General features: G+C 35.0%; 2 protein-coding genes and 1 pseudogene across 3 annotated transcripts; 1 reads left to right on the top strand and 2 right to left on the bottom strand.

The window, feature by feature from the left end:
• Positions 1 to 525: 525 nt before the first annotated feature.
• On the bottom strand, positions 526 to 6,648 carry LOC140826943 (proline iminopeptidase). 2 transcript variants are annotated; one of them, XM_073189501.1, is made up of 11 exons: positions 5,936 to 6,047; positions 5,551 to 5,762; positions 5,170 to 5,268; positions 4,979 to 5,089; positions 4,846 to 4,908; positions 4,639 to 4,732; positions 3,687 to 3,784; positions 3,100 to 3,201; positions 2,814 to 2,927; positions 2,522 to 2,596; positions 526 to 1,211 (listed from the first exon to the last, which is right to left on the bottom strand). In XM_073189501.1, exons 1-11 carry the CDS (start codon positions 6,009 to 6,011, stop codon positions 1,110 to 1,112), a joined length of 1,146 nt encoding a protein of 381 aa, XP_073045602.1. In that variant the 5' UTR covers positions 6,012 to 6,047; the 3' UTR covers positions 526 to 1,109. The 2 variants fall into 2 exon arrangements, with proteins under 2 accessions (XP_073045602.1, XP_073045601.1); XM_073189500.1 differs by lacking the exon at positions 5,936 to 6,047 and adding an exon at positions 6,407 to 6,648 and having other exon boundaries at positions 536 to 1,211.
• A 4,499-nt stretch (positions 6,649 to 11,147) lies between these two features.
• LOC140826941 (inositol-tetrakisphosphate 1-kinase 4-like) lies at positions 11,148 to 19,080 on the top strand (annotated as a pseudogene).
• A 1,044-nt stretch (positions 19,081 to 20,124) lies between these two features.
• On the bottom strand, positions 20,125 to 20,553 carry LOC140826873 (agamous-like MADS-box protein AGL62). Its single transcript, XM_073189399.1, has one exon. It carries the CDS (start codon positions 20,551 to 20,553, stop codon positions 20,125 to 20,127), a length of 429 nt encoding a protein of 142 aa, XP_073045500.1.
• Positions 20,554 to 26,817: the final 6,264 nt, after the last annotated feature.

The following is a 26,817-nucleotide window of genomic DNA, read 5'->3' as shown; positions in this document are numbered from 1 at the left end:
TTTTATTAATTTTTTAAATAAATTAAATAAATAACAATCAACCTAAAATTAACAAAAATATTTTTAATTCACTAAATATCATTTCATAAAATATATAATCCAAATAAAAATATTAATTAAATTAAATTTAAATTTTTTTAGTCGGTTCGATTTTGAAAAATATAAAATTCAAAAACAAATAATATAAATTTTGGTTTTAGCATTTATATTCAAATTTAAAAATCCGATTGAGTTCGGTTTGGATTTACGATTTTTTTGATTTTATTCGAAGTTTAAACATCATCAGCTTTTATCGGGGCAATATCTAAGTTGGATATTATTTTTTAAATATGTTGATAAAAATAAGCACTACATAATACCAGCAAGTATCATTGTGTAATTTTGACATACCTAAAATACCCATAAATCATCTAAATTTCCCGTAATTTTGTCACCCCAAATTCTAAAATGCAAGGTCCCATAAATTTATTATAAACTTTTAATGTTCAAATAAAAGGGAGACCAAAACAAAGCAGCCCTAAACCTCGGCAAGAGTCAAGACCACTCTTTCACCAAATCAAGAGCCAATCTTGATAATTTCTCCTCTTCAAAGTAAAGAAACTAAGAGATTGAGAAGTGGTACACGAAACTTCACCTGTATAGATATACAGGCCGGAAAAATTATTGCTATCTTCTATCATTTCATACATTGATTTGTTTGGTGTTTGATCCATTCTGAACATTTTTCAAGCCTTTGTTACAAATATCAAAATGTTGTATTTCATGCATGTATTATTTTTGCTGTATATAAGATTTTGAAGATGAGATTCTTGCATTTTTCAAGCCTTTGTTACAGCTATCAAAATGCTGTATTTCATGCATGTATTAATTTTGGTGTACAAGATTTTGAAGATGAGATTCTTGCAAAATAATTCAGAATGCAGCACATGAAATCATTGACATCAAGGCCTTATATTCGTAAAACCCCATGGTTTCCTGAAACTAGATCGTATGGAATTCGAAAATTTGCAAAGAAAAACAACCATCACCGTGCATCAAAATAGATGGACCGGAGAAAAAATAACGAGAAGTTCGAAACAATCTCACATTGTGCAGCACATCAATTAATTTCAATGTGCACCTTCCTTGGTATATTTGAACTTATTGGTTGCAGCTACAAGTTCTTCAGATATTCCTGGCTCATTAGCAGAATGGCCTGCATCCGGAACTATCTGCCAAAAGGAGACACATTTTTCATTTTCCGAAAAATACACTCAGATTATTCCATGATTTTTTTCGAAAAAATTCGTGAACTGACGCAATGGAAGTACAGGGAAAGTTTTGTAACCCGCTGATTCTTGAAAAATAGCCGGCAAACAGGAAAATAAGCAACTTGTTTGTTGAGCAAACAAGAAAATAAATTTACTTTCAAATTTTAACTGTGAAAAAGATTTACTTCAAAACAATCCTAGATTAGCAATGTATAGAGTGGAAAAGAAACATAGTTTGAATGGGAAACAAATTTAATATAGAAAACTTAATTTGAATATACCCTGCATCGTCAATTTACTTCCACATTTCTTGATACAATCACTGTTTTATATTCAATTTTCATCACTCCAAAAAAATATCATAAATATTTAAAAACAAAATAATCCCACACATTCTGACATGACATAATATCGACAATAGAAACTATATCCTTCTAAAACATCACCAAAAATAATATTCATACCCCAATTCATTTCTCAAAAATATGTTTTCAGTTAAATAAAGTAAATAATGAGATACAACAAAGAGACAAAAACTAAACAAATCAAGATAATGCACTAATATAGTTTTAGGAAGAGTGTTTAAGAAACAAATAGAAATACCAATGAAACAGAAAGTAATTCCTCTATAGTGCTCTTGCTTAAATTACAACTAATCACGTCGCATGGAATGTCTGTTCACTATTATTAAATCTGAATTGTTGCCGTTTACGTTATTAACCAAGTAGATAAATCAAAGGCCGAAATACTATTCCATGAAAACTCTGATGTTTAAGGAATTTGATTCATTAATGATGTATAAAAAAACACGAAATAAACACTAGATCCATTTCAGATAATAAAAGAGGTTAGGCTATCGCAGTAAATTCAATTGGCGACACACTCCAAAGAGGGCAAGAAAAAAAATAATACAACGTGTTCTGCTTAGTGTATCACATGTTCATAGATTAAACAAAGTAGTTAATAACACCACTTGGTGACATGCCAAAGAGATCAATTAGTTGCGATGAAGGTTTAATATGCAGGTAGATAGCATAAGATGCAGTGATGAAACTTTTTCTATGTCAAATGAGGTAATATGTCGTAGTGTCTATCAAAATGAGAAATCAAGAACAATGATAAATTTATATAGCACCAGAAAGCAACCATGGTGCCTCCACTCTCCGTACTTCCCTGTGGTATATGCTAACTATTTCATCAAAAACTATTTTATCATCCAAAAAGCTTTATATTTTTATGGTGGTGTTGTGTGTCCCCGATAGATCTCTTACCTTGAGATCAGCCTCTGGCCAAGCCTTGTGAAGATCCCATGCAGACATCAGAGGGCAGCAGACATCATATCTTCCCTGCATAATAGAGGAGATGATGAGTTTTGAAACATGGGTCGACCAAACGGCTTCATATGAATCTGAACAGTCTCCAAAGTTCTCTTTTTTCAGTTTTCAGGCAACATTGTAATTGCTGCAACTTGAAATCTCGAGCACAAAACATATTCAGCCAGAATCTGAAAGTAAAGGTGCTATAATACATAGTAAATCAAATTAGACGAGGCCTCGTACAAACCTGAACAATTACAGTGTTGATATGCTTTATTTTCTCAATGTTATCCAACAGGAACGAATCAGAGGGTAAAAAGCCTTTGTTCACAAAGTAGTGGTTCTCAATCCTTGCAAATGCCTAAACATAGCATAATTCAGCCATGTTAAGGAAATTCACTTATAAATTCCGCACTGCCCATCACACTAATCAATAGCGGAAAGAGCTAGATGCAGATATATACATACACACACAAAATAGACATATAAATACATGCTATGTACATGCATACTGGTTTCATGTAAACACTCACCAAACAGAATTCATCGTCATTTCCTCGTTTTATATTCACTTCATTTGGCAGAAGATGAGCGGTCATCATTTCCCATTTGGTCCATGCCCTAGCAGCTTTATACTATAAATTTTAAAAATCTTATAAATAAAGGGATGGGAGGAAGCAAAATATACACTTGGAAACTTAAAAAAATATGATAAAAATATGATACCCCACATTTTGACAGTGTGTATTAAATGTATAGATGAAACGACATGATAAGACCACTGATGATGGTCATTGCTAATATTTCAGATACTTCAGTTTGGATTCATGAATTTGGATTGGACAAGTTTTGACTGAAGGAATTGAAAGTGAATGGACTTCAAATAAGTATTTTCTGTAACAATTCCCAACCCCTTTTCTCTAGCCGTTTTGTATGATGGATTTTGATGACTGGTTCTAAAGCTAAATGGAAACTTCTATCAAGACAGAAAAGGTTAGAAAAACCATAAAAAAATGACGGACTTTGCTCATTATTATGGAAGGCGTTCTTCAGCAAGCAGAAGCAACAAGAAGTCCTCAAAAAGGATGGAGGAATGGTATCACCAGAGTACTTATCTTACCTGTGTCTCCTTGTCATTGGAGTTTAACCTCTTGTGGTAAGCATCAACGAAACAACCTCTTTCACCAGCTGGAATAAGATCTCTAAACAACTCCCAAGCTATAAAAATATGTTACATAGAGGATAACGCCCCCATCTAGAGTAGATTTAAGCACTAGGAAATCAAAAGGACAAAAACCACTAAATTCAACTTAGATTTCAGCAATGTTTATGATAGATTAAGATATAAAACTGTTGACATATTATTTCTTCCCAATAAAATAATGCCAAAAATAAAATATTTAAATATTATCAGATTTTGTTAGCTATTTTGTTTTGCAATGTTACCAAATTTAAATCTAAAAATAAAAAAGTGAATTAAATAAATTTTTAATAGTTATTTATTGTTTATTAACATGTGGAACTATAACATGTGCTAAGGCAAGAAAAAAAATATGAAAGAGTCAAAGCATACTACATGGGCAAGTGGATATTTCTCACAGACAAAAAAAGATTAATTATGAAATAAAAAGATTAATTATCTCTTAAATAGATAACTGTATGATATATCAGTTATTTGGGATATATATAACATATAATATCTGAATAGCATTCATGCTGCATTACGTTAGTAGACTACCTACAGCAGAAATTTTGTGCCCACGACTATGAAAGAACATAAATTATCTTACAACTAAATTACAGTACAACCATATCAAATACATATCATTATCTAAATATAAAATCTGACTAAAAAGTATACTTTTGATTTCTATAAAAAATATATTTCATCCCGTAAGGATATTTTGAGCCCAAATGAACAAATTAAGTGCGCAAACTATCACAATTTCCACTAACAAATTCGGTCGATCCTTTCAATTGAATACCAAGCATTTCCATTTTAAGCACACATAAAGCAACTGCAAGATCAGCTGTCATCTCCAAAAAAGAAGGGGGGCGGAAACAAAGTATACCATCTGGAAATATCGCAGCAGCGCCACCCTCATAAAACCAATCAATTTCTTTCTTGCGCAGTAGAAAGATACCTCTCAAGACCATGCCAGTGACCTTAAAAGTGAGAACGAAAAGATTATTGGTAAAGAATTGATATGAACTCTTGCATCTAGATTTCCAAAAGGTAAAACATCACTTCCAAACATAGGAAAGACGTCTCGAGAAACCTTATCTGGGTGTGACTGACTATATGCTAGGGCGAGTGTGCTCCCCCATGAACCACCAAAAACCTGCAAAGTCCACTAGTGGGATGCACATATTGCAGCATTTACCAAAATTCACAAGGAAGAAAATATTTACCAGCCATTCTGGGACTTTCAAGTGTTCTCTCAACTTTTCAATGTCCTCAATAAGGTCCCATGTTGTATTCTCCTCCAGGCAAGCATGAGGTGTACTTTTACCAGCACCTCGCTGACAGAAGATTTTTTCACAAAAATGTCAGACGACTAGAACTTAGTATCCTCCAAAACCAAATAGTTCGGATAATATACCTGGTCAAACAAAATTATCCTGTAAAAATTAGGATCAAAGAATTTCCTGTTACTTGGTGAAGTCCCTCCTCCAGGGCCTCCATGGAAAAAAACTACTGGCTGCGATAAATATGATCAAAATGTCCAATAAGCTCCGTAAAATTAATAAGATCTGTTCTGGTCTTTTATACAAAAAGAAGCAGGGGAGAAACAGATAAAATTTGAAGGTTCGGTATGCTAAAACACTAGTTGTGCAAATTGATTGCACACGATCCAGATAGGGTTTTTTCTTCTCATGAGCACAATATGCACAAGAAGTTCAACACAAGAACAAAATATTGAAACTAAAATAGTATCTAGTCTCAGAGCTGCAATTGCAATTGGAGAGCCAAGAAAACTCACATGCCCATCTGGATTTCCAGACTGCTCATAATATATTGAATGAATTTCAGAAACCTTTAAAAACCCCGTGCTATATGGCTCTATATCAGGGTAAAGATTCCTATCCATTGCCGGAAACAGAGCCTTTGAATCCATTAACTTCGGGCTTAATTGTTGCTCACTGTCGTAATACTCGAGATTATGAACTTGACTCCGAGAAACTAAAGTCCTCCCTGAACACACCATTCACGTTGTCAATTAACTGGTACGGCAAGATTTTGACTAAAGTTTAAAAGACAGTACGAAACTAAGAAAATATGATCGCACGCAACAAAAAGAGAAGAGCTAAATATATTGTATATATAAGAAACGAAATAGATGATTCAGCATAATCATGTCATTTTACCAATAAAAATCATCAAGAAAAGTTGGTCTTTAAATGCATTTTTCACTTTTCTACCGTAGCGCCGTAAAACACACATTCACGCGATCAAGGATAGTCGGCTTGTGTTTCTTGATTTTGTTACCTTGAAATATAATTGTTTTACCCAATCAGTACTGAAACCAAGAGAACAATTTTCCAGTAAACCAATTACACGTTCTTACAGAATCACGCATCCTAGCAAAATTCATCCACAAAGCACATACGTAGACGCATAGAGCAACAATGTGAGACGCAACCTCAAATTTTTGTTTCTTTCACGATTCAAGATTCTCCATCTCCTTTTCCTCAAGAATCTTGAGTTTAGCACGAACGATGAATTGGAAAAAAAAAACAAAAACAAAAAAAAAACAAAATCTGCGTTCCATCGACCTACTTAAACACGCCAACAAAATACAATCCAACCCAAGTGAGAGAAAGAAAGTGAAAAACAACCTGGGTTTTGGAGATTTCTTTTGGGAAACAAGGAACGGGCAGGCGCATGATTGACGTACTGAGGTAAAAATGGAGTCTTTGCTGATATAGACACAATACCAAGACTCATTGGAAAATTAATCTGAAGCAATAATTGCCCGGATTTTTCTCTTTTTATTTGCCATATCAGTCATCTTTAGTGATCCATATAAAATTTCGTGACATATTATATGAACGATTTAGGATTATCAAGCTAAACAAAAGCTTGGAAATAAAGATAACATAGGTATGTAAAGAAAAATATTCCCACTTGACACAACAATAAAAGATTTGTTTAGTTAGGCACTTTTTTTTGGGTGTCCCCCTCCCCTTTGATCAAAAAATAAATAAAAGATTTGTTTAATAAAATATTTATACAATTATTCAGTGATGCTGCTAAAAACTAAAAAGTAATGTAATTGATTTGAGATTTTGGGTAGTCCGTTCATGGGGTTTTTTTAAAAAATAATATAATTTTAAAAAGTATTTAATAAAATATTGTAAAATTGAGAACGTGGTTAAAATATAGCAATCCGCAAAATTGAGTTCCGGATTCAAATTTTTTTTTAAAAAAAAATAATTGTTGATCCGTGACACTATTTTCCTGCCTATAAATTGCACCGAGTTTTCGGCATTCTTTCATCAATCCTTCAGCACAAATTTTCGACATTCTTCCTGTGCAACTTCATATTTTTTTTCTTTGCTCCACTGTATATTTGTTAGCTATAATTATTAGAGAATTCTGTCAAATATCAGAATTTGAGATAATTGCACTGAGATTCAGTAATTCAAAATTTGATTCGGGAGAATTGTGCTGAGTATCAGAATTTGGGAGAATTGCGCCAAGTCTCAGTTGAATCTATGTTTTTTATTTCTATCTTGAATTTTTTTTGTATAATATTTCTGATCATATTTGTAATTTATTGTAGATATTAAACATCGTTCGTTAATTCAATTACAAATTCCGTCAACCACATTTGAAAAGGTAATTTCAATAATTTCTTAAATTTTAATTGTATTATTTATGTTGTATTTATGTAATTATAATTTTGTTCGGTTGCATTATACTATTCAGTATAATTTTGTTATATTTTATATTTTTAATATTAATTATATTATAAAATTATTAATAAGAAAGTAATAATAAATATAAATTGTTGATCTTTGAAAAAAATTTCAAAGTTCGTATTTAAATGTAATTATATTATATTACTTAATTATAAGAATGAGTTAATATTAGAGGCTTTTTCAGTTTTTCATTATTTAGTGTATTAATTATAATAATATAATAAAATAAAGTAAGGAAAAAAATACTTGTAAAATTAATGTTTCACGCCTAGTTGGTAGGCGTTACATGTATTTAATTTTTTAAAAATAATAATAATATAAATTCTTTATGATTATTTTAAAGTTACACGCTTGGACAGTACATATATTAAATTAATAATAATAATAATAATAATAATAATAATAATAATATATTTTTATTCAATGATATATTTTAAATTAATTTACTTAAAACTTTATTTTAGTAATTAAATTGAGTTTTAAGGTAAAAAAATTTTATCACGTGCTTATGTAGGAAAAAGATTTTAAAAAATATAACTTTATCTTGTTAATTTTTCATTTCTTTCTGTTTATTATGTTTTTTTTATTTTAAAATTTATTGATTCTCTTAATTGTTAAAATTGTTAATATTAAAAATTGATATATTTAAAATTATAATTACACATGTTTAAAATTTAAATTTTTATATAAGTCATATCAATTTTTTTATTATTATAAAAACAAACATTGGTATTATTAAATATAACTTTTAATTAAATTGATTTAACAATATATATTTTAATAATAATAATAAACTTATAAGTGATTCTTGAAATTTAATCCAATCTAAAAATTATATTTTGTAATTTGTGTAAGAAACTCATAATCAAATTTTGTTATGAATGTATTCATTATGTTATAGTTTTCTGTGCAGACATGGATACTGTGATGACCTTACTTTACGTAGGTGGCTATGTCATTATTGAAAATGGTAGGGTTGGATATAATATCCACGCGAACAGACCCATTAAAATCCCTCGGTATACTACATTTTCTCAACTGGTGAATTATGTGCATCGTAAGTGATTACGATTTTGATGTAGTCATGCCGATAACGCAAGGTTTGGGAACAATATGTTTAAATGAAACGAGACCTTCTATGTATCACGTCGATGAACAGTTAGCTCAGACATACTCTGAGATCGACACCGGTCCTTGGGATCACCATATCACGGCTCACACCGAAGAAGACTATGGATGGGGGATGAATAGAACACGAGAATGGGATTTTACTTCAGGGGATTGGGATTATCATATCACGGTTCCATCAAGGAGTTGATGTCGCATGGGGTTCTAGTAGAAAATGTCAATTGGATTTAAATTCATGGGCTGATGACGAAAATACCACAAATGTTAGACATTTTTATAGTTTTACTGGGGCTGCAAATATTCTCGCCCCAATTACAAAACACAGTGCCTGAGCAAGGTGATTTATTTGAGGACAGTTTGCATCATGTCATGAATAGCGATGATGATTTGTATACTACATCAATCGACACAGAAGATGATGATCATGTTGACAATGCAAATGAAGGGACATCGGCGCGTGTTTTAATGTCTGGAGCAACAATGATAGAGAATATTCCTATTGCAACGGAGCAATATTTACGTGAAATTCCCAAGTTTTTCAATGAAGTCTATGAAGAACAAATTCCAGATTCATTTGATATTCCTTCTGCATCACGAAATTTTTTTTACAATCCTGAAAGGCCAGAGATCGGTGTAAAATTGGTTTCTAAGAGCAAAAATGTTTTAATAGCTTCAGTGAAGGATTTTTCTGTTCAGGGTTTTAAGACGTGAATATATCGTTGTCCAAAGTTCTCCGACAATTTGGAAAGTCAAATGTAAGAACTGATCTGAAGGTGTCAATTATGGGTGGGGACTTCGAGCATCATTGAAAAAAATTTAGGATACTTCATGATCGCAGTAGCATATCTGCGTGCAAGTGCGCGCGCCTGCCGAGAGCTCTCGACAGCAAGTGCGTTTTGGCGTTCCTTCGGATTTTTCTAGCATTCTTTTTCATTCCTTGGCATTGTTTGATGATTTTCGTAAGTTACAATAGCTAAGGGACACCCCTATGAATCAAAGATCGTGTCTTTTCACATGAAAAACATTAAATACTTATTTTATTGAAAATCAAAAACACATAATTTCATTTGCATATTGTTCTTTTTCCTTCTTCAACAAGAGAGAGTTACATTCATTTCCTTGTTATAGAACTTGTATATTTGAGTGCTCATTTTCCAAGAGTTGTAGTTGTATCTTGGGAGAAGATTGCCACAAACCTTTAGCATATTGTTAGGGGCAAATCCTTCTTAAGAGAAAGTGTTCAACACTTGCCTCTACAAGTCATTTTCATTATTTTCTTCTTGTTTTTCCTATCAAGTTTCAATCCTACAAACAACATAGTCATTGAAAATGCATTATATTGAAGTATATAACAAATTTATATTGTAGATTCTATCGTTGGACGAGTTTAAGGTTTGGAGTCATCAGAAAGTCTTTAAGAATTATTGTGGGATGTGATATTGTAAGTTGTAGTGGAGATATGCTCAAACTTATATTATTATAACTCCTATATTACAGTGTAAGAATATTCAATGTATGTTGTTTGCTATTATGTGTCTTGAATGTTTTATCTGATACATTCATGCATTAATTATTTTGGCATAACATATTGAACCTTGACTCTTTTGCGATACTTTATGTTGATTCTGCTGAGATATATTGAGTTATCAGAGGGATGAGTGAGATATGATTAGCCACATTTTCATATGACAGTTAGGGACGAGCGACTTAGCTAATTGCATATTCGCATTCCCAATGATACGTGCATGGACGAGCCACGATTTGATGCTGCATTACTCGCACGGGTGTCCACTATGTTATTTGTTTGGACTTTGTTTGGTATCCGTTATTCTCTTGTTAGCATTCATGCATCGCATAACATTGCTTTTTACTTTGTATTATTACATATAATTTATTAACGTCATAATTTTATTGATTTGTCGTACTGGGTTCCAACTCCTGTTTTTTTTTATGTTGTGGTTTTTTTATGTCATAACAAGTTATTCCAGAGGATTTGATACGTCTGGTGGAGCGTCAGCGAGTGATACCCAGTAATTGCATCGGTTTGTGTCAGAGTCCAAGATATCTATATAAATTATACTAGTTTGATACTTTTGTCATTGAAATGCTTTCAATAGATGTATCATGAAGTTTTTATGTTGTTTTGGATTTGTTTGTGATATGTTGTGTCTAATCTTTGCCAATGCGGTTGTAGGATATTGTTTTGGTTGATTGTGAATTTGATGTTATTTTCGAGCGTGTATTGTTGTTGTGTTTTTTTGAAATTTTTGATATGTCATATTTATGCGGAGGTCATGCCAAAATTTCTGCATGCTCAAATAAACATTTTTTAAACTCGTTTTCCTGTTGACACTAATTACTCTTTATTGTTTAGTAATTAAATATTAATTATAAGAACGGGCCCTCACACGAACTGACCCATCTCAGGCCCATGCCCAGACCCAAACCCGACCTAGCTTAGGCCAGGTCTACTATTTTGGGATGCTGCTGGTGGCACAAGGCTGCTACCATATGCCTCCAATTTGGAGGTGGAGGCCCATTTGCGGGCTGATCCACCTCCTCCGATATCGAATAAAGAATGCTACTTGTGGAGCTACTATACATATATATATATATACATGCGAAGCACTGGATCGTATATATTCCGCTGTTATATGCAATTATGCATATATATCCAAAAACAAACACAAAATTATTGGGAAAACAATCAAGGAATTTTAAAGCTTTCTATTCTACAAATTAATAGTCACTCGCCCATAATTTTGATGTATATTTGACAATACAAGAAAGCAGGCGAAGGATTTGCGACTGTTTTCCGAGATTTCGTTGAAATCGACTGGGAATCTGACGATTGAATCCGGGAATTAGGGGTTTTAATCTTGTGAAGCGTTAGTGGGTATGCAATTGAACGGAGAGATTTCAGATTCATGCATCCGTGATGAAGAGGAAGAAGAGATTGGCGAAACACATGTGAATTCTGCCGGGCCCGACATTTCTTCTTCACCGCCTACTTCTCCCTCAGTGTCGCCCTCGCCGAGTGTTGTGATCGGCTGTGCTCTTACTTCAAAGAAGAAGAAGAGTTTCTTGCAGCCGAAACTTATCCGTTTGTCCCGGTAACCATTTCAAGCTAAATCTGTAAATGCAACCGTGTTTTCTAACCGTGCTCTTTGTGAAATGCGTGCTTTTTGCTCTAATGTATTTTCAAAAAATTTGCATCTATAAATGTCTGCTGCGTGAATTGTTATCTTTACCGGTTTTACATTAAAGATCCTTGCGCCTTCAAACTTTCGGGTTTTTTTTTTTGTATTTGGAATTACACTCGGTTTTAGAATTGTTAATTGTGAACTTATTAAAATGATAAAAATTACAACAGAATTCAAAATTTTATGAATAATCTTGAGTTCAATTTTGTTTTCTTTTTCCATTCTATTGCGCACGGATGAATGATCACAATTTTTTTTTTACTAATTTCATTATTATACAGCTTTCAACGATACATTATCAAGTTAAAATTTTTAGTTTTTTCTAAAAAATTGAAAAGAAATAAATCAAGTACAGGTAAAATTGCGCGCCATGAGTTTTTATTCGGCTTCGTTGTAGCGGCCGATTTGAACAATTCTTGGTCAATATTTGTTTGACTTGTACATTTATTTCAATGGTATTAGGAGGAAGTGGAAACTTATTATTGGGTATATTCCATAATATATTCTCTTTTGTATTACTTTATGATATATTCCACAATATATGCTGTTAAACCTGCAGTTTTTGGTATTTTATGACTACATGGTGATCTTGCCGAAGTCAATCATCATATTATTTTCCTCATGCAAGTGGAATGCTTGTCAGCTTGTCTCTACCGTCTTTGTTGCTAACGATGAGTATTCCTCTAGAAAAAAATTATTTTCTTCATTAATTAAGATCTTCTGGATTCAGAGGATTAAACTTTTCAAGTTCCTTGTATCTTTGCTTTACATCCACTTTTTTTATTTCTTCGGAGTAGCCCAAAGGGGATAATACGCCCAAAGGGGATAATAATAATGATAATAATTATGATTATTATTTTGAATGCCATGCTGATTCCAGTTTACTCATAAGCCCTTGGGGAATGCCCATGTGAAGGAAACCATATCGTTAGCAGGTAATAGGATATATTAAGAGAGGCGTTCTTAGTACTTTGTTTCTCTCTTCAATACTTGGGGAATTGCCTTGAATTGCAATTTGTTACTACTTTTAAAACCTCTATAATCTATATTCTGGTGAAAGAAATGAAGCTATCTATTTTGTGCAACCTTTTGTTATGCTGGGCATGTCTTGTTAGCTGTTTTATCTAAGTTCTAACTTTTTTACATTATCTACCTATTTACTATTACAAAATTTGTTTTGATGTTCGTGTGGCCTAAGCTTTCTTTATTGTGTTGTTTGTAAATATAATATTGACGCAGAAGCAAGGGGATACAGTATGTCTCCATTGACTTGAACAGACCTTTATTGGAGCAAGGACCATTCGACATTATTTTACAAAAGGTAAGAGCTTAATTCTCTGTAAAGTTCTTGTAGATGTTTAGTAATACTATTATAATTACAAGGGATCTGCATATCAATTTTGAGTGCTAAAACAGAACAATGGAAATCTTCCACCTACATCATCTGGATTAGGTCTCATTGATAAACTTGTAATCTCTATAAATGAAAACATTTAGTTGTTCGTTCCAAAGAGGGGATCTGCAGAGAGAAGTCAAAAAATGAATGATGGATAAAAGCTGGCTTGACCCGTTAAACAAACATATGGTTTCGAATATTAACATTTCTACTAATCTTAGTCAACAAAAGTCAAACATTTCTCAATATGAATGAATAGTTCCATATCTTATCCCCAAGGGTTCTTTTCCTTTCATCTGTTTACCTCCTCCACTATACAGCTCACTAAGCTCTGAAGATTCAGATTGTTGATTTGATATCTCTTCTTATTCATGCACTACTTGCCACTGGCATCACCTACCTGCACTGGTTTTTAGCAGCATTACCAAAATATACTGGAGTTTTCCACTATGATCTCTATTGGAGTCCAACTCTATGTTATTTGGTAGCTCACTATTTTCAGTAGGAGAGCACGAAATCTTCGTTTTTTAACCTGTCAGTCGTCACTAGACTCACAACTCTTTCCATTTCCTTTTCCTTTTCCTTTTCCTTAGCATGTCAAAAGTTAGATTCTTTTTTTCCTCTGGAATATGAAAATACAACTATGATGACTGGAAATGGTAAGTTTTTTATCCGGCTAATAAAATCTTGACTATAAAATCCAATGGGACTTCTATCTATGTCTATGGATTGGAGTATAGGTCACGATCTGTTACTTGGTTAAAACCTCTATTTGAATTGAATATGTTGCTTTATTTTTATTATCATAAGACCGACAAGGAAGGAAGTAAAAATTTATTTAAGGAAACAATGTCCTCATTATTCGAGTTATTGTAATATCATATCAATTGTCAATTCATCCTGCCTTCAGCAGGAATTCCTGTCAGTAAAAGTTCTAGCCAGTGAAAATTGACCTCATTATTTTCCTGTTGCCATTTCAAGAAGTTTCAAGTTTAATATTTTCTCGGTTGATTTTTCCCTTTTCTCTTTTAGTTAACTGGAAAAGAGTGGTCCCAGTCAATTAAGGTTCGTGCTCTCTATCTTCATATCATTTTTACAAAAGTCCTACGAAAGGGCAATGGATTATTTCCGATGATGGTGTGGAATTTTGTTTGCAATATTTCTAATGCATGCCAAAATCTAGATGTTCTCTTGCTAGGATAGAGATATACTACTGATACTTTATGCCCGAATTTTATTGTCTGAAGATGGTAGATTTGAAAGCTGTACTATATGAGGCCTAAAACTCATTTATGCTGACTTGATCGGTAGTCTTTTCTCTCTTTATCATGATTCGCAATCTAATAGTTGTGGGTAGTTCCTGAGAGTCATATTAGTGAGAATTTTAACTTGTGTGATCTGTATAACCCATCCTGCTGTTGCTGATAATCATGGCCAAAAGTCTGATGTATTTTCTTGCTTTGCTTTAGCTACTTGGTTGATGGTCAATTTGACTCGCCATTGCGTTGATAAATGATTTTGTTGAGTTTTTTATCGACTACTCTATTAGTCGAGTGTGTTTTTAGCTAGCTACAACTTGATATATTTGGTATAGTGATGCAGCTACTTCCTTGGTTGTAAAATTGTTCTCACATTTGGATTAATATTATAATTATGACTTCTTGAAATCCCAGTTGCTTTAAAAATTATACTTCTAAAACTTTTTGGTTTAGAGAATTCAGTGAATGGAAAGAATTCACCTATAATGTTACAATTCACCTTAATGGTTGTGGGTGTCATAAATAAATTATCATGGAAGGTAAGAAAATTTTCTACAAGTTGTGGTAAAACAACTAAGGAATATGATGTGTGCGTTTGCTGAATTACTAGAATTCCTAACCATGTTTATGCTTAGAACTTCAAGGAGTTGTCATTTTTTCCATGTCTAATACTAATATGGTTTTTGAGGTGCGACTCCATGAATTGACTATGCTAGTATATTTTTCTCCCTGTTGTTTGAAGGCATTTTAGTAGTTACGGATTGACCAGAAATTAACAAGTAGAATGCAAATTTGTCTAATGGTTTAAAAGTGTGAAACACTCCAGAGTGCTAAAACTAGCAATGCCGGATTCATGCGTGTGAAGCATTATGCCTATTTCCAATCTGAATGATATCTCATACTAGTGAATAAAAGTGATTTTTATCCTCCTGAAACAGCCTCCTTTCAGTGGCACTGATGTTTAGTTTTATTTTTAATAAAGGATTATCAGAGAGAATATCCCGCGGTTATTATTTTGGATCCTCCTCAAGCCATACAACATGTTCACAACCGTCAATCAATGCTTGAAGAGGTCGCTGAACTGAAGTTGCCTGATTGCTATGGTACTTTCATTTCTTTGGGGTTATCTGACATATATTTATCACCATGTAGGCAGTCGCACACCCACAAAAATGAAAAACTGAAAAAATGTCGCCTTTCTTCTTGTCATGTGTGCTGTTAATGTTAGTATTTTCTCCGAGATAATTTTCCATGTAATTTTTTACCTTCCTGTAAACTGCAATAGGAAAAGTTTCCATTCCAAGGCAATTGGTTGTTATGAAAGATCCAGCTACAATACCAGATGAAGTTACTAAAGCTGGATTAAGAGTACCTCTAGGTATGCTAGTTTTCTTCCATTTTATTTTGGTAGAATACACGAATTTATTGCAATAACACTATAAGAAATACTGCAGGACATATGGTTTTTACCCAATTCCCTCTAATTGTGGAAGGGGGTTTGTTTATGCTTAGTAAAAGGACCTTGCATTGATTATACAAAAAGGATACTTGGTGGCTGTGCATTACTGGCAGAGGCATTGCTGTTTCGAAATCAGAATTCTTTTAATTAAAGTGGTTAAAGATTTCTTCCCATAGAATGTGTGATGGTGTGACCTAGTTTGAAATGCTAAAATCCGATAATATGTTGTGCAATAGATTATATTTTTCTTATTTGTGTCACTCCATAAGTACATTTTGTTTTCTCTACTGAAATTTTAATTTCTGGCTTAAACTTTTCTAATACTGTTATTTCAGTTGTGAAACCTCTATTTGTGGATGGAAGTGCTAAGTCGCATGAATTATTCCTTGCATATGATCAGTTATCCCCTTCAGAACTGGAGCCTCCAATGGTTTTACAAGAGTTCATTAATCATGGTATGTGTATTCCGTAGTTCCTCACCATTATTTTCTGGTGTTGCCTATATGATCTATGAAAATTTACTTGCTAAATAATAGGTGGTGTTCTCTTTAAAGTTTATGTCATTGGGGAGTCCGTAAAAGTTGCCCGGCGTTTCTCTCTGCCTGATATAACCAAATGCGACTTACCAAAAATTTCTGGTGTTTTCCGTTTTCCAAGAGTTTCATGTGCTGCAGCTAGTGCAGATGAGGCTGATCTGGATCCTGCTGTTGCTGGTGAGTTTGAGTCCTCTTGCAGCAGTGATGTCTACCCTGTTGCAAATAGGACTTCTTTGGCACTTCAAAATATCTTAAGCCAGGTGGTATGTGTATTGGGTGCTCATTCACCAACCAAAAAAGTGATACATTGGTTCATGGGGAGAAATTTTTTTTTTTGTTTGAAAATTTGACCGGGACAATTCAAAATCACTACTGAAATGATTTAAACACGATAAAGCACATTCAAGTGTAGATGCTCAAAAACTCCAACTTCCATCTTTGGCCTTCTTTTAGAGTTTAGATAATTGTTAGCTATTTTTTTTATTTCACTGCCTTTACTAACAGAGTTGGACAAACCATAAGATGTCAGCTATTGGTTTTGTTGTCTTATTTACGTCAATTCAAAACGCCAGGTTGTATTTCATAGTAGTTCATTGATTGATGTAGAACTTCCTCCAAGACCTTTGCTTGAGGGACTTGCAAGAGAACTCCGTAATCGACTGGTGAATATCACTCTTTAACAAAATTTTAATTTCATGCCACTTTATAAGGGGTCTTCTGCCACTTTCGATGCTACAGTATATAAAGTGTCAGTTAACTTTTATGTGTGATCTGTGTTATTTTACTTGATGTTTAGGGCCTCCGGCTATTTAACTGTCGATATGATTCGGCAAAAGGGAACCAAAGATCTATATTACGTCATTGACATCAACTACTTCCCTGGTAAGTGATGATATTCGAATTCATTTGATTTTTAAGTGCAGAGTTCACACATAAGCAGTTGTTTTAACCACTGTAGCATGTTTGCTATATGAAGTGTATCATCTGAGGTGGTTGTGATTTCTTTTGCCGAAAAGTACACTCACATCTGCCTACGTTTTCCAAACTACAATAACCACCCTTGAGTTTTCTTAACTATGATAACCACCCTTAGGTATTTACACAGTCAACATTTTTTCGCTGTGCTGACTGAAAAATCTACTGATGTTTTGGGAATATTCTCAGGTCAATAATTAAGATTTGGAAAATTTTCCGGACTATAATGCCCTTAGGGAAACTGTGATTATAAAATTCCTTGTGGTTTTAATTGAATGAAAGAGACTTCAGATTTCTTACAGTTCAAACTTAAAAGGTACAATATTTTCAATCAGTTATAGAAAGACCTTAACTTTAAAAATAATATAACAAATATTCTACGGATTTGGAATAAATTTACATGGGTACCCAAATGTTGCAACACCAGAAGATTTGGGATCAATTATGGAGTGAAATCAAACTCAAATTCATTTTTTATCTTACTCTTGTGAGAGATACAGTTTATTCCTTTTCTACCTTAAACTAACAATAGGAAGTTAGATCAAGAATGGGATGGCAGATTTACGATAAGTTGGAGGGAGAGGACAGAATTGCAGCGATAGGGTGACACTGCTATGGTGGTGGAGAGGAAAGTGAAATAAGATAGATCTAGGTGGGGCTAAAGTGGCTGTAGAACGACAAATGACGTGGTGCAAAGAAAGAACAACGAGTGGTACGTCGCTCTTAGGAAGAGTTGGTGAACACTGAAATGGATGGGAGGTAGTAGTGATTGAAAGGATGGTGTGTTGTTGGCTAAGGAAGAAGATAAGAGGTGAAGGAAAACGATGATCTGTCATAACAAATGTTTTGATATTCTAATTCTTCAGATGTGGGGTTTTTTGTAGTTTTTGAAGAGTGAGGAATTGTCTTTGTAACTAAACCGGCGTCTATGGATACCCGTATAGTTTACCTTTAATCTTTGACTGCGTCTGTTCTCAGGACTCAGATCCTGAATCTCTAGATTAGATCACGTGAGTATCCATTTCCTATTTTAGATTATTTTCTTGTTTTAGGGACTCTTACCGATTCAAGTACAATACTGTTTCTTTGTTTACTCCTTTTTTTTTGGATCATGAAAGTATGAAAAAAGTGAATTGCTGACTTTTTACACATATTAGCAGGATATGGGAAAATGCCGGAATATGAACATATATTTACTGATTTTGTTCTTGGTCTGGCGCAAAACAAACACAAACATAGACCTCCTGCAGCGTAGCATCGTGGAAACATGTAAATCTTTGTACATCCTTTTTTAGCAGGTTTTACTTGAGATTTTTGCTTACAACCGGATGTGCTAGTGTAATGTGACAATGAGGTTAAATCTGAGTGCACAACACCCTGTGTAGGCAGTAATTTTCTAGTTTACACTAACTGGACTTTAGCTAGTTATGGAATCAGTCCTCAGTGGTCATTGGTTGAATGAGGCGCAGACAAGAATAATGGAGTTTCTTTTTCCCCCCCTCTTAGATTTTCGTGTATTAGTACATCTTTTGGTTAATGTTGCAGTAAGTTTTGCTTTGTAGCTTATTTTACTTGGAACTTCAAAAGAATATGTTATGTAGTATGATGTTAAGTCATCAAATGTGATGCGACACTTGATGCCAACTCCTGAATGTTGCCGACTTGGTTACCCATAATAAGTCAATTTTTTTAAAACTTTAAAAAATATTTTCTCCATATATATTTAAAATTTTGCGTATTTAGAAAACAAAATTACATATTAATTGATTGTTCTAGTCATAAAATTTCCTAGTCTGTAATATTTTATATTATTCTATTGTATTTGTTTAGTTAAAAATATTTCTTAAAAAAACAAATAAGCCTGAACTGAATCTGGTGCCAGCCGATCAGGATCGACTTTTCCGACGAGTGATTTTTATGTCAATACAACTTGAATTTAAATCCGTTCAGTTAAAGTTATATCGAAACCTTATTAGCCCGCCAAACGGGCCGGGATCACCGTATCCTTGTTATTCAAGTCTTTGGATTTTAACCCGAAAGTACTCAAAAATCAAAATGCAATTCAAAAGTTAATTTAAATTCGAAAAACTCAAAAGACAATAAATATAATAGGAACCCCATGCATGCATTACAACTCAAATTTAGAGATTTTGCATTAACAAATATTAGGAACCCCACGCATATATTCAATTCATCAGACCCCCAATGTCTAGTTGGTCGGCCAACTACCGTAACCACTGTCAAGTCCACCAAGCCCCGAACCTCTACTATTAATAACGCCAGTAGCATATGGAAGCATCGAAGCAGCAGCGGAACTCGGTCCACTCGAAAATATAGCCATGGGGTTTAGTATATCCTGGAAATTGTCATGAGTGTTGGGAGCTCGACTCCTTATGTTTGTATCATTACTACCGGCTATTTGAATTGATTCGTTGATCCCGAGGTGGGGATTGAAATAAGGGGAAACATTACCAAGTCCATGTGACCATGACTTCACATCAAAAGAGGATGCACCATGAATACTTGATCCGACAATAATAGGATAACCCTTGAGAGACTCGTTTTTCTGTATCAAGGAGTCAGAGTAATCAAACGAATGCTGGGAATTTGCATGCATATGGATTCCCTTGTGCACCATGTCTTCAAATTTTTTCTTGAGGTCCAACATGGCTTCCTTCAAGATTGAAAGTTGGGTGTAGTTGAGTCCATCAACGCAGGAGGAAACTGGGGAGCCATATGGCCTGCTGTTTTCGTGATCTTATCAAGCTCTTCCCCGCGGTTTCTTTCTGCTTTCAGCATGCTTTCAACTTGGACCAGCTCTAAGTTTCGTTCACGGATAGCAGAGTTACGGTGAGACTCGACGATAAGCTCATGATTTGCGGCAGTGTTATTATTTTGCCGAGGAGATGTCCCATTGAGAAACTTGTTGATAACGTTTTCTACATTAGGGTGGCCGAAACTGTAAACCTTTTCCGCAGGTGAGAAGATGATTATGGCGGCTTCCACCCCGCATAGAACGCAGAGTTCGCTAGCTTTCTTGAACAGACCTACACGACGTTTCGAGAAAGTAACCTGCAAATTACTTTGGTTCTCCATCTTCGCCATTCTCACCTTCCTACGGCCATTGCTTTTTCTTGGTGGTGCTTGGCTTGATGAACTCATGAATATATTTTGTTTGTGAAAAAATGAGGAAAATCAATGTAAAAGTTGCTCTTTTTGTCTTCAAGAAGAATAGGGTATTTATAGGAAGTGTGTATTTATGGTTTAAGGATCTTGTCTTCTTTCTGGGCATTGGAACGTTGGTGCAATTAATTCAATGGATTGAGTTTATAACATTTGAAACATTATGCTTTTACATAGATATTAACTTTGTTTCACAATACAATCTTCGTATTAGTGTCTTGTTCCTAGAAAATCTACACAAGTAAATGATATGCATTAGTAAAATAAGTTTTAACATAAATGAAACAACAGACTTGCAATCCCAAAGTTGTAAATTTAAAATTTTTTAACATCTTGTACACGCACAAATTCAAAATGTGCGAGCAAATATGCCAAGAAAATTAATTAATAAAGGTGTAGTATGTACATAGCATGATTCTCCCTTTCATATTCATTCAAGAATCACATGTATATGTTATCTCCCAAAGTAGAAACAATATAGCAAAATATTTTATTGGTTTGATTGTAGAACAAAAAGGAGATTTTAAATGACGCATTTCATTTAATTATTCTCTCAAAATGACAATTTATTTATCTCCAATCAAACGAGATATGCTAATTAAACTGTTCAGAAAATTTTAGAAACACAGCGCCATGGAGTGCACCTAAACATAGGGCTTGGGAGACGAGGCACGAGACTGTGCCGTAATGGTAGTCGGTGATGTGTGTTTAGGAAAATCATTTTTTAAACTGATTATAGAATCACTTTTTTTAGAAGGTGCAAACATTCTCTAAACGATAAATTAAATTTAATTTTAAACTCGAGATACACCAGTATATTATGTTACATACAATGGGTTACTCTCTGAATGTACATGTTTCCAGTTAGTTTTTTTTTAGGTATATGTATGTTTCATATATAAATAGGATTTTTGTTATTGGGATTTAGAAATCAGTGTAACTTGGAATTTTAAATCATTTTCTATTCTTTAGTAAAAGCGTCGTCTTTCTTGTCACCAAAAAGAATCTCAATGGAACCTTATTACTAATTCAAATAGATCATTTAGATACAAACTGCGTCGAAGAAGTTCATAAAACAATTCTCGTTTTCATCTAACAATAAAATAAAGTGCGTTTGGAGCTCCTTTTAGAAAGTTCCATACATTAAAAGAATTCTTGGTTGTGCTTCAGCAGATGAGCAAGCTACACTCTATTCGATCTTGCCTTTTGTCATTTACATTCCATAACATCATCGATGGAACATCGTCGTTCCTTGATAAGCAAATCGGCATACCAAGAACCGGCCTATGATCTGCAAATCCATCTACAAATGTGGACATAGAACATCAGTCAGTAGCAAAGAACAAAAGGGATAGGGCTTGAAGGAGAAAAATGATAAAGAGCAACTGCAACGGATACAAATTCGCTATGATCGACGTGCAATTATCTATGCCTTGGAATGGAATTGCAACTATACAACATGGTGTCAGAATCATCCTGTCTTTATGAATCAAGTTTGATTTTATTAAATGTTGCAGCTCCCGGAAAAGGAAATACACTCTAAGAAGAGGGGGATTGAAAGCCAAGAATCAGGAATATAGATTTTATTTGCTTGTGCTCTTTTTGAAGAAAATGACAAGGTTTACACAAGTGGTCCGCGTTCCATTCTCTGCAAAAAAATTTCAAAAAACTAAATAACGGGCCTTTACAAAAGGTCAAAGGACTAACTTAAAACTTTCATCGTTGGTGGTGAGTCGGCCCTCCAATGATATAATCCTGGATCCGTCCCCCTGATCAGGAACGTGAACAAATTGTTGGGGGATTACCCCCCCTAAGCGATGCCGATCACGATGATAATAGTACCCAAATTGCGGAATAAAATAACCAACAAGAACACAAAGATTTACGTGGTTCACCCAATATAGGCTACGTCCACGGAGCTACTGCAAATCTTTTATAACTGGAAGAAATATTACAACAAGTGTATACAACAATACACTAAATATCACACACTCCCAACCCGAGTATAACCGAGAAAATATTTTCTCTAACTCACACAAGAGAACAAAAAAAACTCTTTTTTTTTTTTTTCTCTCTTATTTACAAAGCTTTGCTTTGTTTGTTTTGGGATGATCTTTCAAGAAGAAGGATGCACGTATTTATAGGATAAATTTTCCGTGTGAACAAAGGAATTCGTTTTCCTTTTCTTTCGGCACAAACGAATCAAATTTGATACGTATATCAAATTTGACACGTTTAGTTGACAATTCCATGTGCAATAATAAAGACAAAGGTCCCACTCACCTAACATTTCTCCTACTTGAAGACTTGATTTCAATCATGTCTTCACACCATCATTGCAGCAGCTCATATATCTCCATTTATACTTGCAGTCCGACTGAAGTTGAACACAACTTCAGTTTGTCAATGGTTACGGTCTTTGTGAGCATATCAGCTGGATTCTTACTTCCAGGAATCTTCTCCAGCATCAAGACTCCATCTTCCAGCACTGATCTGATGAAATGGTACCTAACCTGTATATGCTTTGTCCTAGCATGATAAACAGGATTTTTTGCTAAATGAATAGCACTCTGACTGTCACAGTGTAATGTGCTATCTTCAAGCTTCTGACCCAATTCTTCCAGAAAGGATCTCAACCATATCATCTCCTTGCTAGCTTCTGTAACTGCTACGTATTCAGCCTCAGTAGTCGAAAGCGCAACAATCTTTTGCAGCTTAGACACCCAGCTTACAACTGTACCACCTAATGTGAACACATATCCAGTAGTACTTTTCCTGCCATCCAGGTCACCACCCATATCGGCATCGACAAAACCCTGTAAGCCCAATTTTGACCTCCTGAAGCATAAAGAACAGCTAGCAGTACCTTTCAAATACCTGATAATCCACTTAACTGCTTCCCAGTGTTGCTTTCCTGGATTACTCATAAACCTGCTCACAACTCCCACTGCATGTGCTATGTCTGGTCTTGTACACACCATTGCATACATGAGGCTTCCGACAGCAGAAGCATAAGGAACCTTATTCATATAAGCCTTCTCCTGCTCCGTCGATGGTGATTGTGCTTTGGTTAGTTCGAAATGGCTAGCCAAAGGAGTACCCACAGATTTAGCTTCATCCATATTAAATCTGCTAACCACCTTTTTCACGTACTCTTCTTGAGATAACTTCAAGATTCCATTCACCCGGTCTCTTAAGATCCTCATTCCAAGGATTTGCTTTGCAGCACCCAAATCCTTCATGACAAATTCCTTTGATAAATCTTTCTTGAGTTTATCAATTTCTTCCAAACAAGCACCAGCTATCAGCATATCATCTACATATAGCAGTAGTATGATATAAGAACCGTCAAACTTTTTCACATAACAGCAGTGATCAGCTTGACACCTTAGGAAACCATTTTCACTCATGAATCCATCAAACTTCTTGTACCACTGTCTTGGAGCTTGTTTGAGACCGTACAAGCTCTTCTGAAGTTTGCACACCATTTTCTCTTTTCCCCGTACTTCAAAGCCCTGTGGCTGTTTCATATAAATTTCTTCATCTAGGTCACCGTGAAGAAACGCAGTCTTTACATCCAACTGCTCCAAATGTAAATCTTCCTTCGCCACTATTCCAAGTACCGTCCTGATAGTGGTTAATTTAACCACCGGGGAGAAAATCTCGGTGTAATCAATTCCTTCCCGTTGTTGGAAGCCTTTTACAACAAGTCTTGCCTTGTACCGCTTGCTACCATCATGCTCTTCTTTTAACCGGTACACCCACTTGTTATGTAACGCCTTTTTGCCTTGTGGAAGTTCTGTCAACTCCCACGTCTGATTGGATGACAGTGAATCCATCTCATCTTCCATGGCCAACTCCCACTTGACTGAATCATCATTTTTCATTGCCTCTTCATAGGTCTCCGGTTCACCTTTGTCTGTCAGCAAAATATAGTGAAGTGCAGGGGAGTATCTCTCAGGTGGTCTAATGGTTCTCAAAAATCTCCTGAGTTCAATCACCGGAGTTTGTGGGTCATCATCTTGTGCAGTTTCTTCTTCATCTTCCTGGTTACTAGTTTTCAATTCATTCACAGTAATATATGTCAATGGCACTTCATCAGTTTTCTTGACTTCAGGACATTCATCTCCAGCTCCAATGTCTGACTTGTCCTTGTACAGAAGTTGCTCATTAAATATTACATCCCTGCTCCGAATGATCTTCCGATTTTGGTCATCCCAGAAACGATAACCAAACTCATTATCTCCATAACCAATAAAGAAGCACTTCTTTGATTTCGGATCAAGTTTTGTTCTGCTTGCTGAATCAATATAAACATAGGATAGACATCCAAACACTTTCAAGAAAGAAAGGTTTACTTCTTTGCCGTTCCATACCTCTTCGGGTATTCTGCAGTCAAGCGGTATCGAAGGTCCTCTGTTGATCAGATATGCTGCAGTGTTAACAGCATCAGCCCAGAATGATTTTGGCAATCCAGAATGCAATCTCATGCTCCTTGCGCGTTCATTCAGGGTCCTGTTCATCCTTTCATCTACACCATTCTGTTGAGGTGTACCAGGAATGGTTTTCTCCATCTTGATCCCGTTCTGTGCACAATATTTCTTGAACTCATCATCTTCATATTCTCCACCATTATCAGACCGTAAGCACTTCACCTTCAAGTTGGTCTCATTTTCCACTATGGCTTTCCACCTTTTAAAGGTCTCGTAAACATCAGAGATTTATTTTTCAGAAAATAAACCCAAACTTTTCTATTCGAATCGTCAATGAATGTGACATAGTATCTCGAGCCTACAAGGGATGTCACAGGAGATGGTCCCCATACATCAGTATGAACCAGCTCCAACTTTGCTGCTTTGGGTTCTCTACCGCCTTTTGAAAAGCTCACCTTCTTTTGCTTTCCAAAGATACAGCTTTCACACAGTTGGTGTTCAACAGTTTTTAATTCTGGTAGCTTTCCTTTTGACACTAACATCTTCATTCCCTTCTCACTCATATGTCCAAGTCTATAATGCCATAGACTTGAATTGGCTTCAGCATCCACAGCTGCTAATGTGTCTTTGCAACTGGAAGTCATATACAGTGTTCCAGTTTTCTTTCCTCGAGCAACAACCATGGCTCCTTTGTTCACTTTCCAGGAACCATCACCGAAAGTCACATTGTGGCCTTCATCATCGAGCTGTCCCACCGAGATCAGATTGCGTGTCAATTTTGGTACATGTCTGACTTTGTTGATTTTCCAGACAGATCCATTTGACATCTTCATCCGTACATCACCCATACCAACAATTTCCAAGGGTTTTCCATCAGCCAGGAAAACTTTTCCGTAATCGCCAGCGATGTAATTATCAAATACATCGCGATCACCAGTGGTATGAAACGAAGCTCCAGAGTCCATAACCCAAGAATCAACAGGGCTTTCCATGGATAATAGCAGAGCATCATGTACTTCCTCAGTGACAGCATTGGCATTATTCTTCGTCGATCTGCAGTTCTTTTTCAAGTGACCAATTTCACCACAGCTCCAGCACTTCAGATTCTTTTCAAAGTTGATTTTGTCTTTTCCATTTCTTGACTTGGACCTACCGCGCCATCGGTTAGAACTCTTTTCGCTACTCCTGCCCCTTCCTCTGTTCTCGAGATTTAGAGCAGATCTCGATGATGTTCCTTCACCCGAATCCATCCTACGAACTTCTTCAGCAAGAATTTGATCCCTGACATCATTGAATTGTAGCTTTCTATTTCCAACAGAGTTGCTAACCGCTGCCCGCATTGGTTCCCAAATATTTGGTAAAGACGCCAAAAGAATAAGTGCACGAATCTCATCATCAAAATTAATTTCAACCGATGTTAGCTGAGAAACAATCGTGTTGAACTCATTGATGTGTTTAGCCACCGAAGCACCTTCTCCCATCTTCAAGTTGAATAACTTCTTCATGAGATGTACTTTGTTGTTTGCTGATGGCTTCTCGTACATGTCCGATAAAATGGACATCATCTCTTCTGTGGTTTTTGCCTCCGCTACGTTATGTGCCACATTCTTTGTTAGGGTCAATCGTATGACACCTAAAACCTGTCGGTCAAGAAGCTCCCAATCATCATCCTCCATCTTTTCCGGTTTCTTTCCTGATAGAGGTTGATGCAGCTTCTTACTGTACAGATAATCTCTTATCTGTAACCGCCAGA

The sequence above is a fragment of the Primulina eburnea genome, chromosome 3 (assembly GCF_022965805.1).
Source record: "Primulina eburnea isolate SZY01 chromosome 3, ASM2296580v1, whole genome shotgun sequence".
Classification (NCBI taxonomy): Eukaryota; Viridiplantae; Streptophyta; class Magnoliopsida; order Lamiales; family Gesneriaceae; genus Primulina; species Primulina eburnea.
The sequence above is the reverse complement of the archived record's forward strand: the minus strand, read 5'-3'. Positions and strand labels throughout refer to the sequence as shown.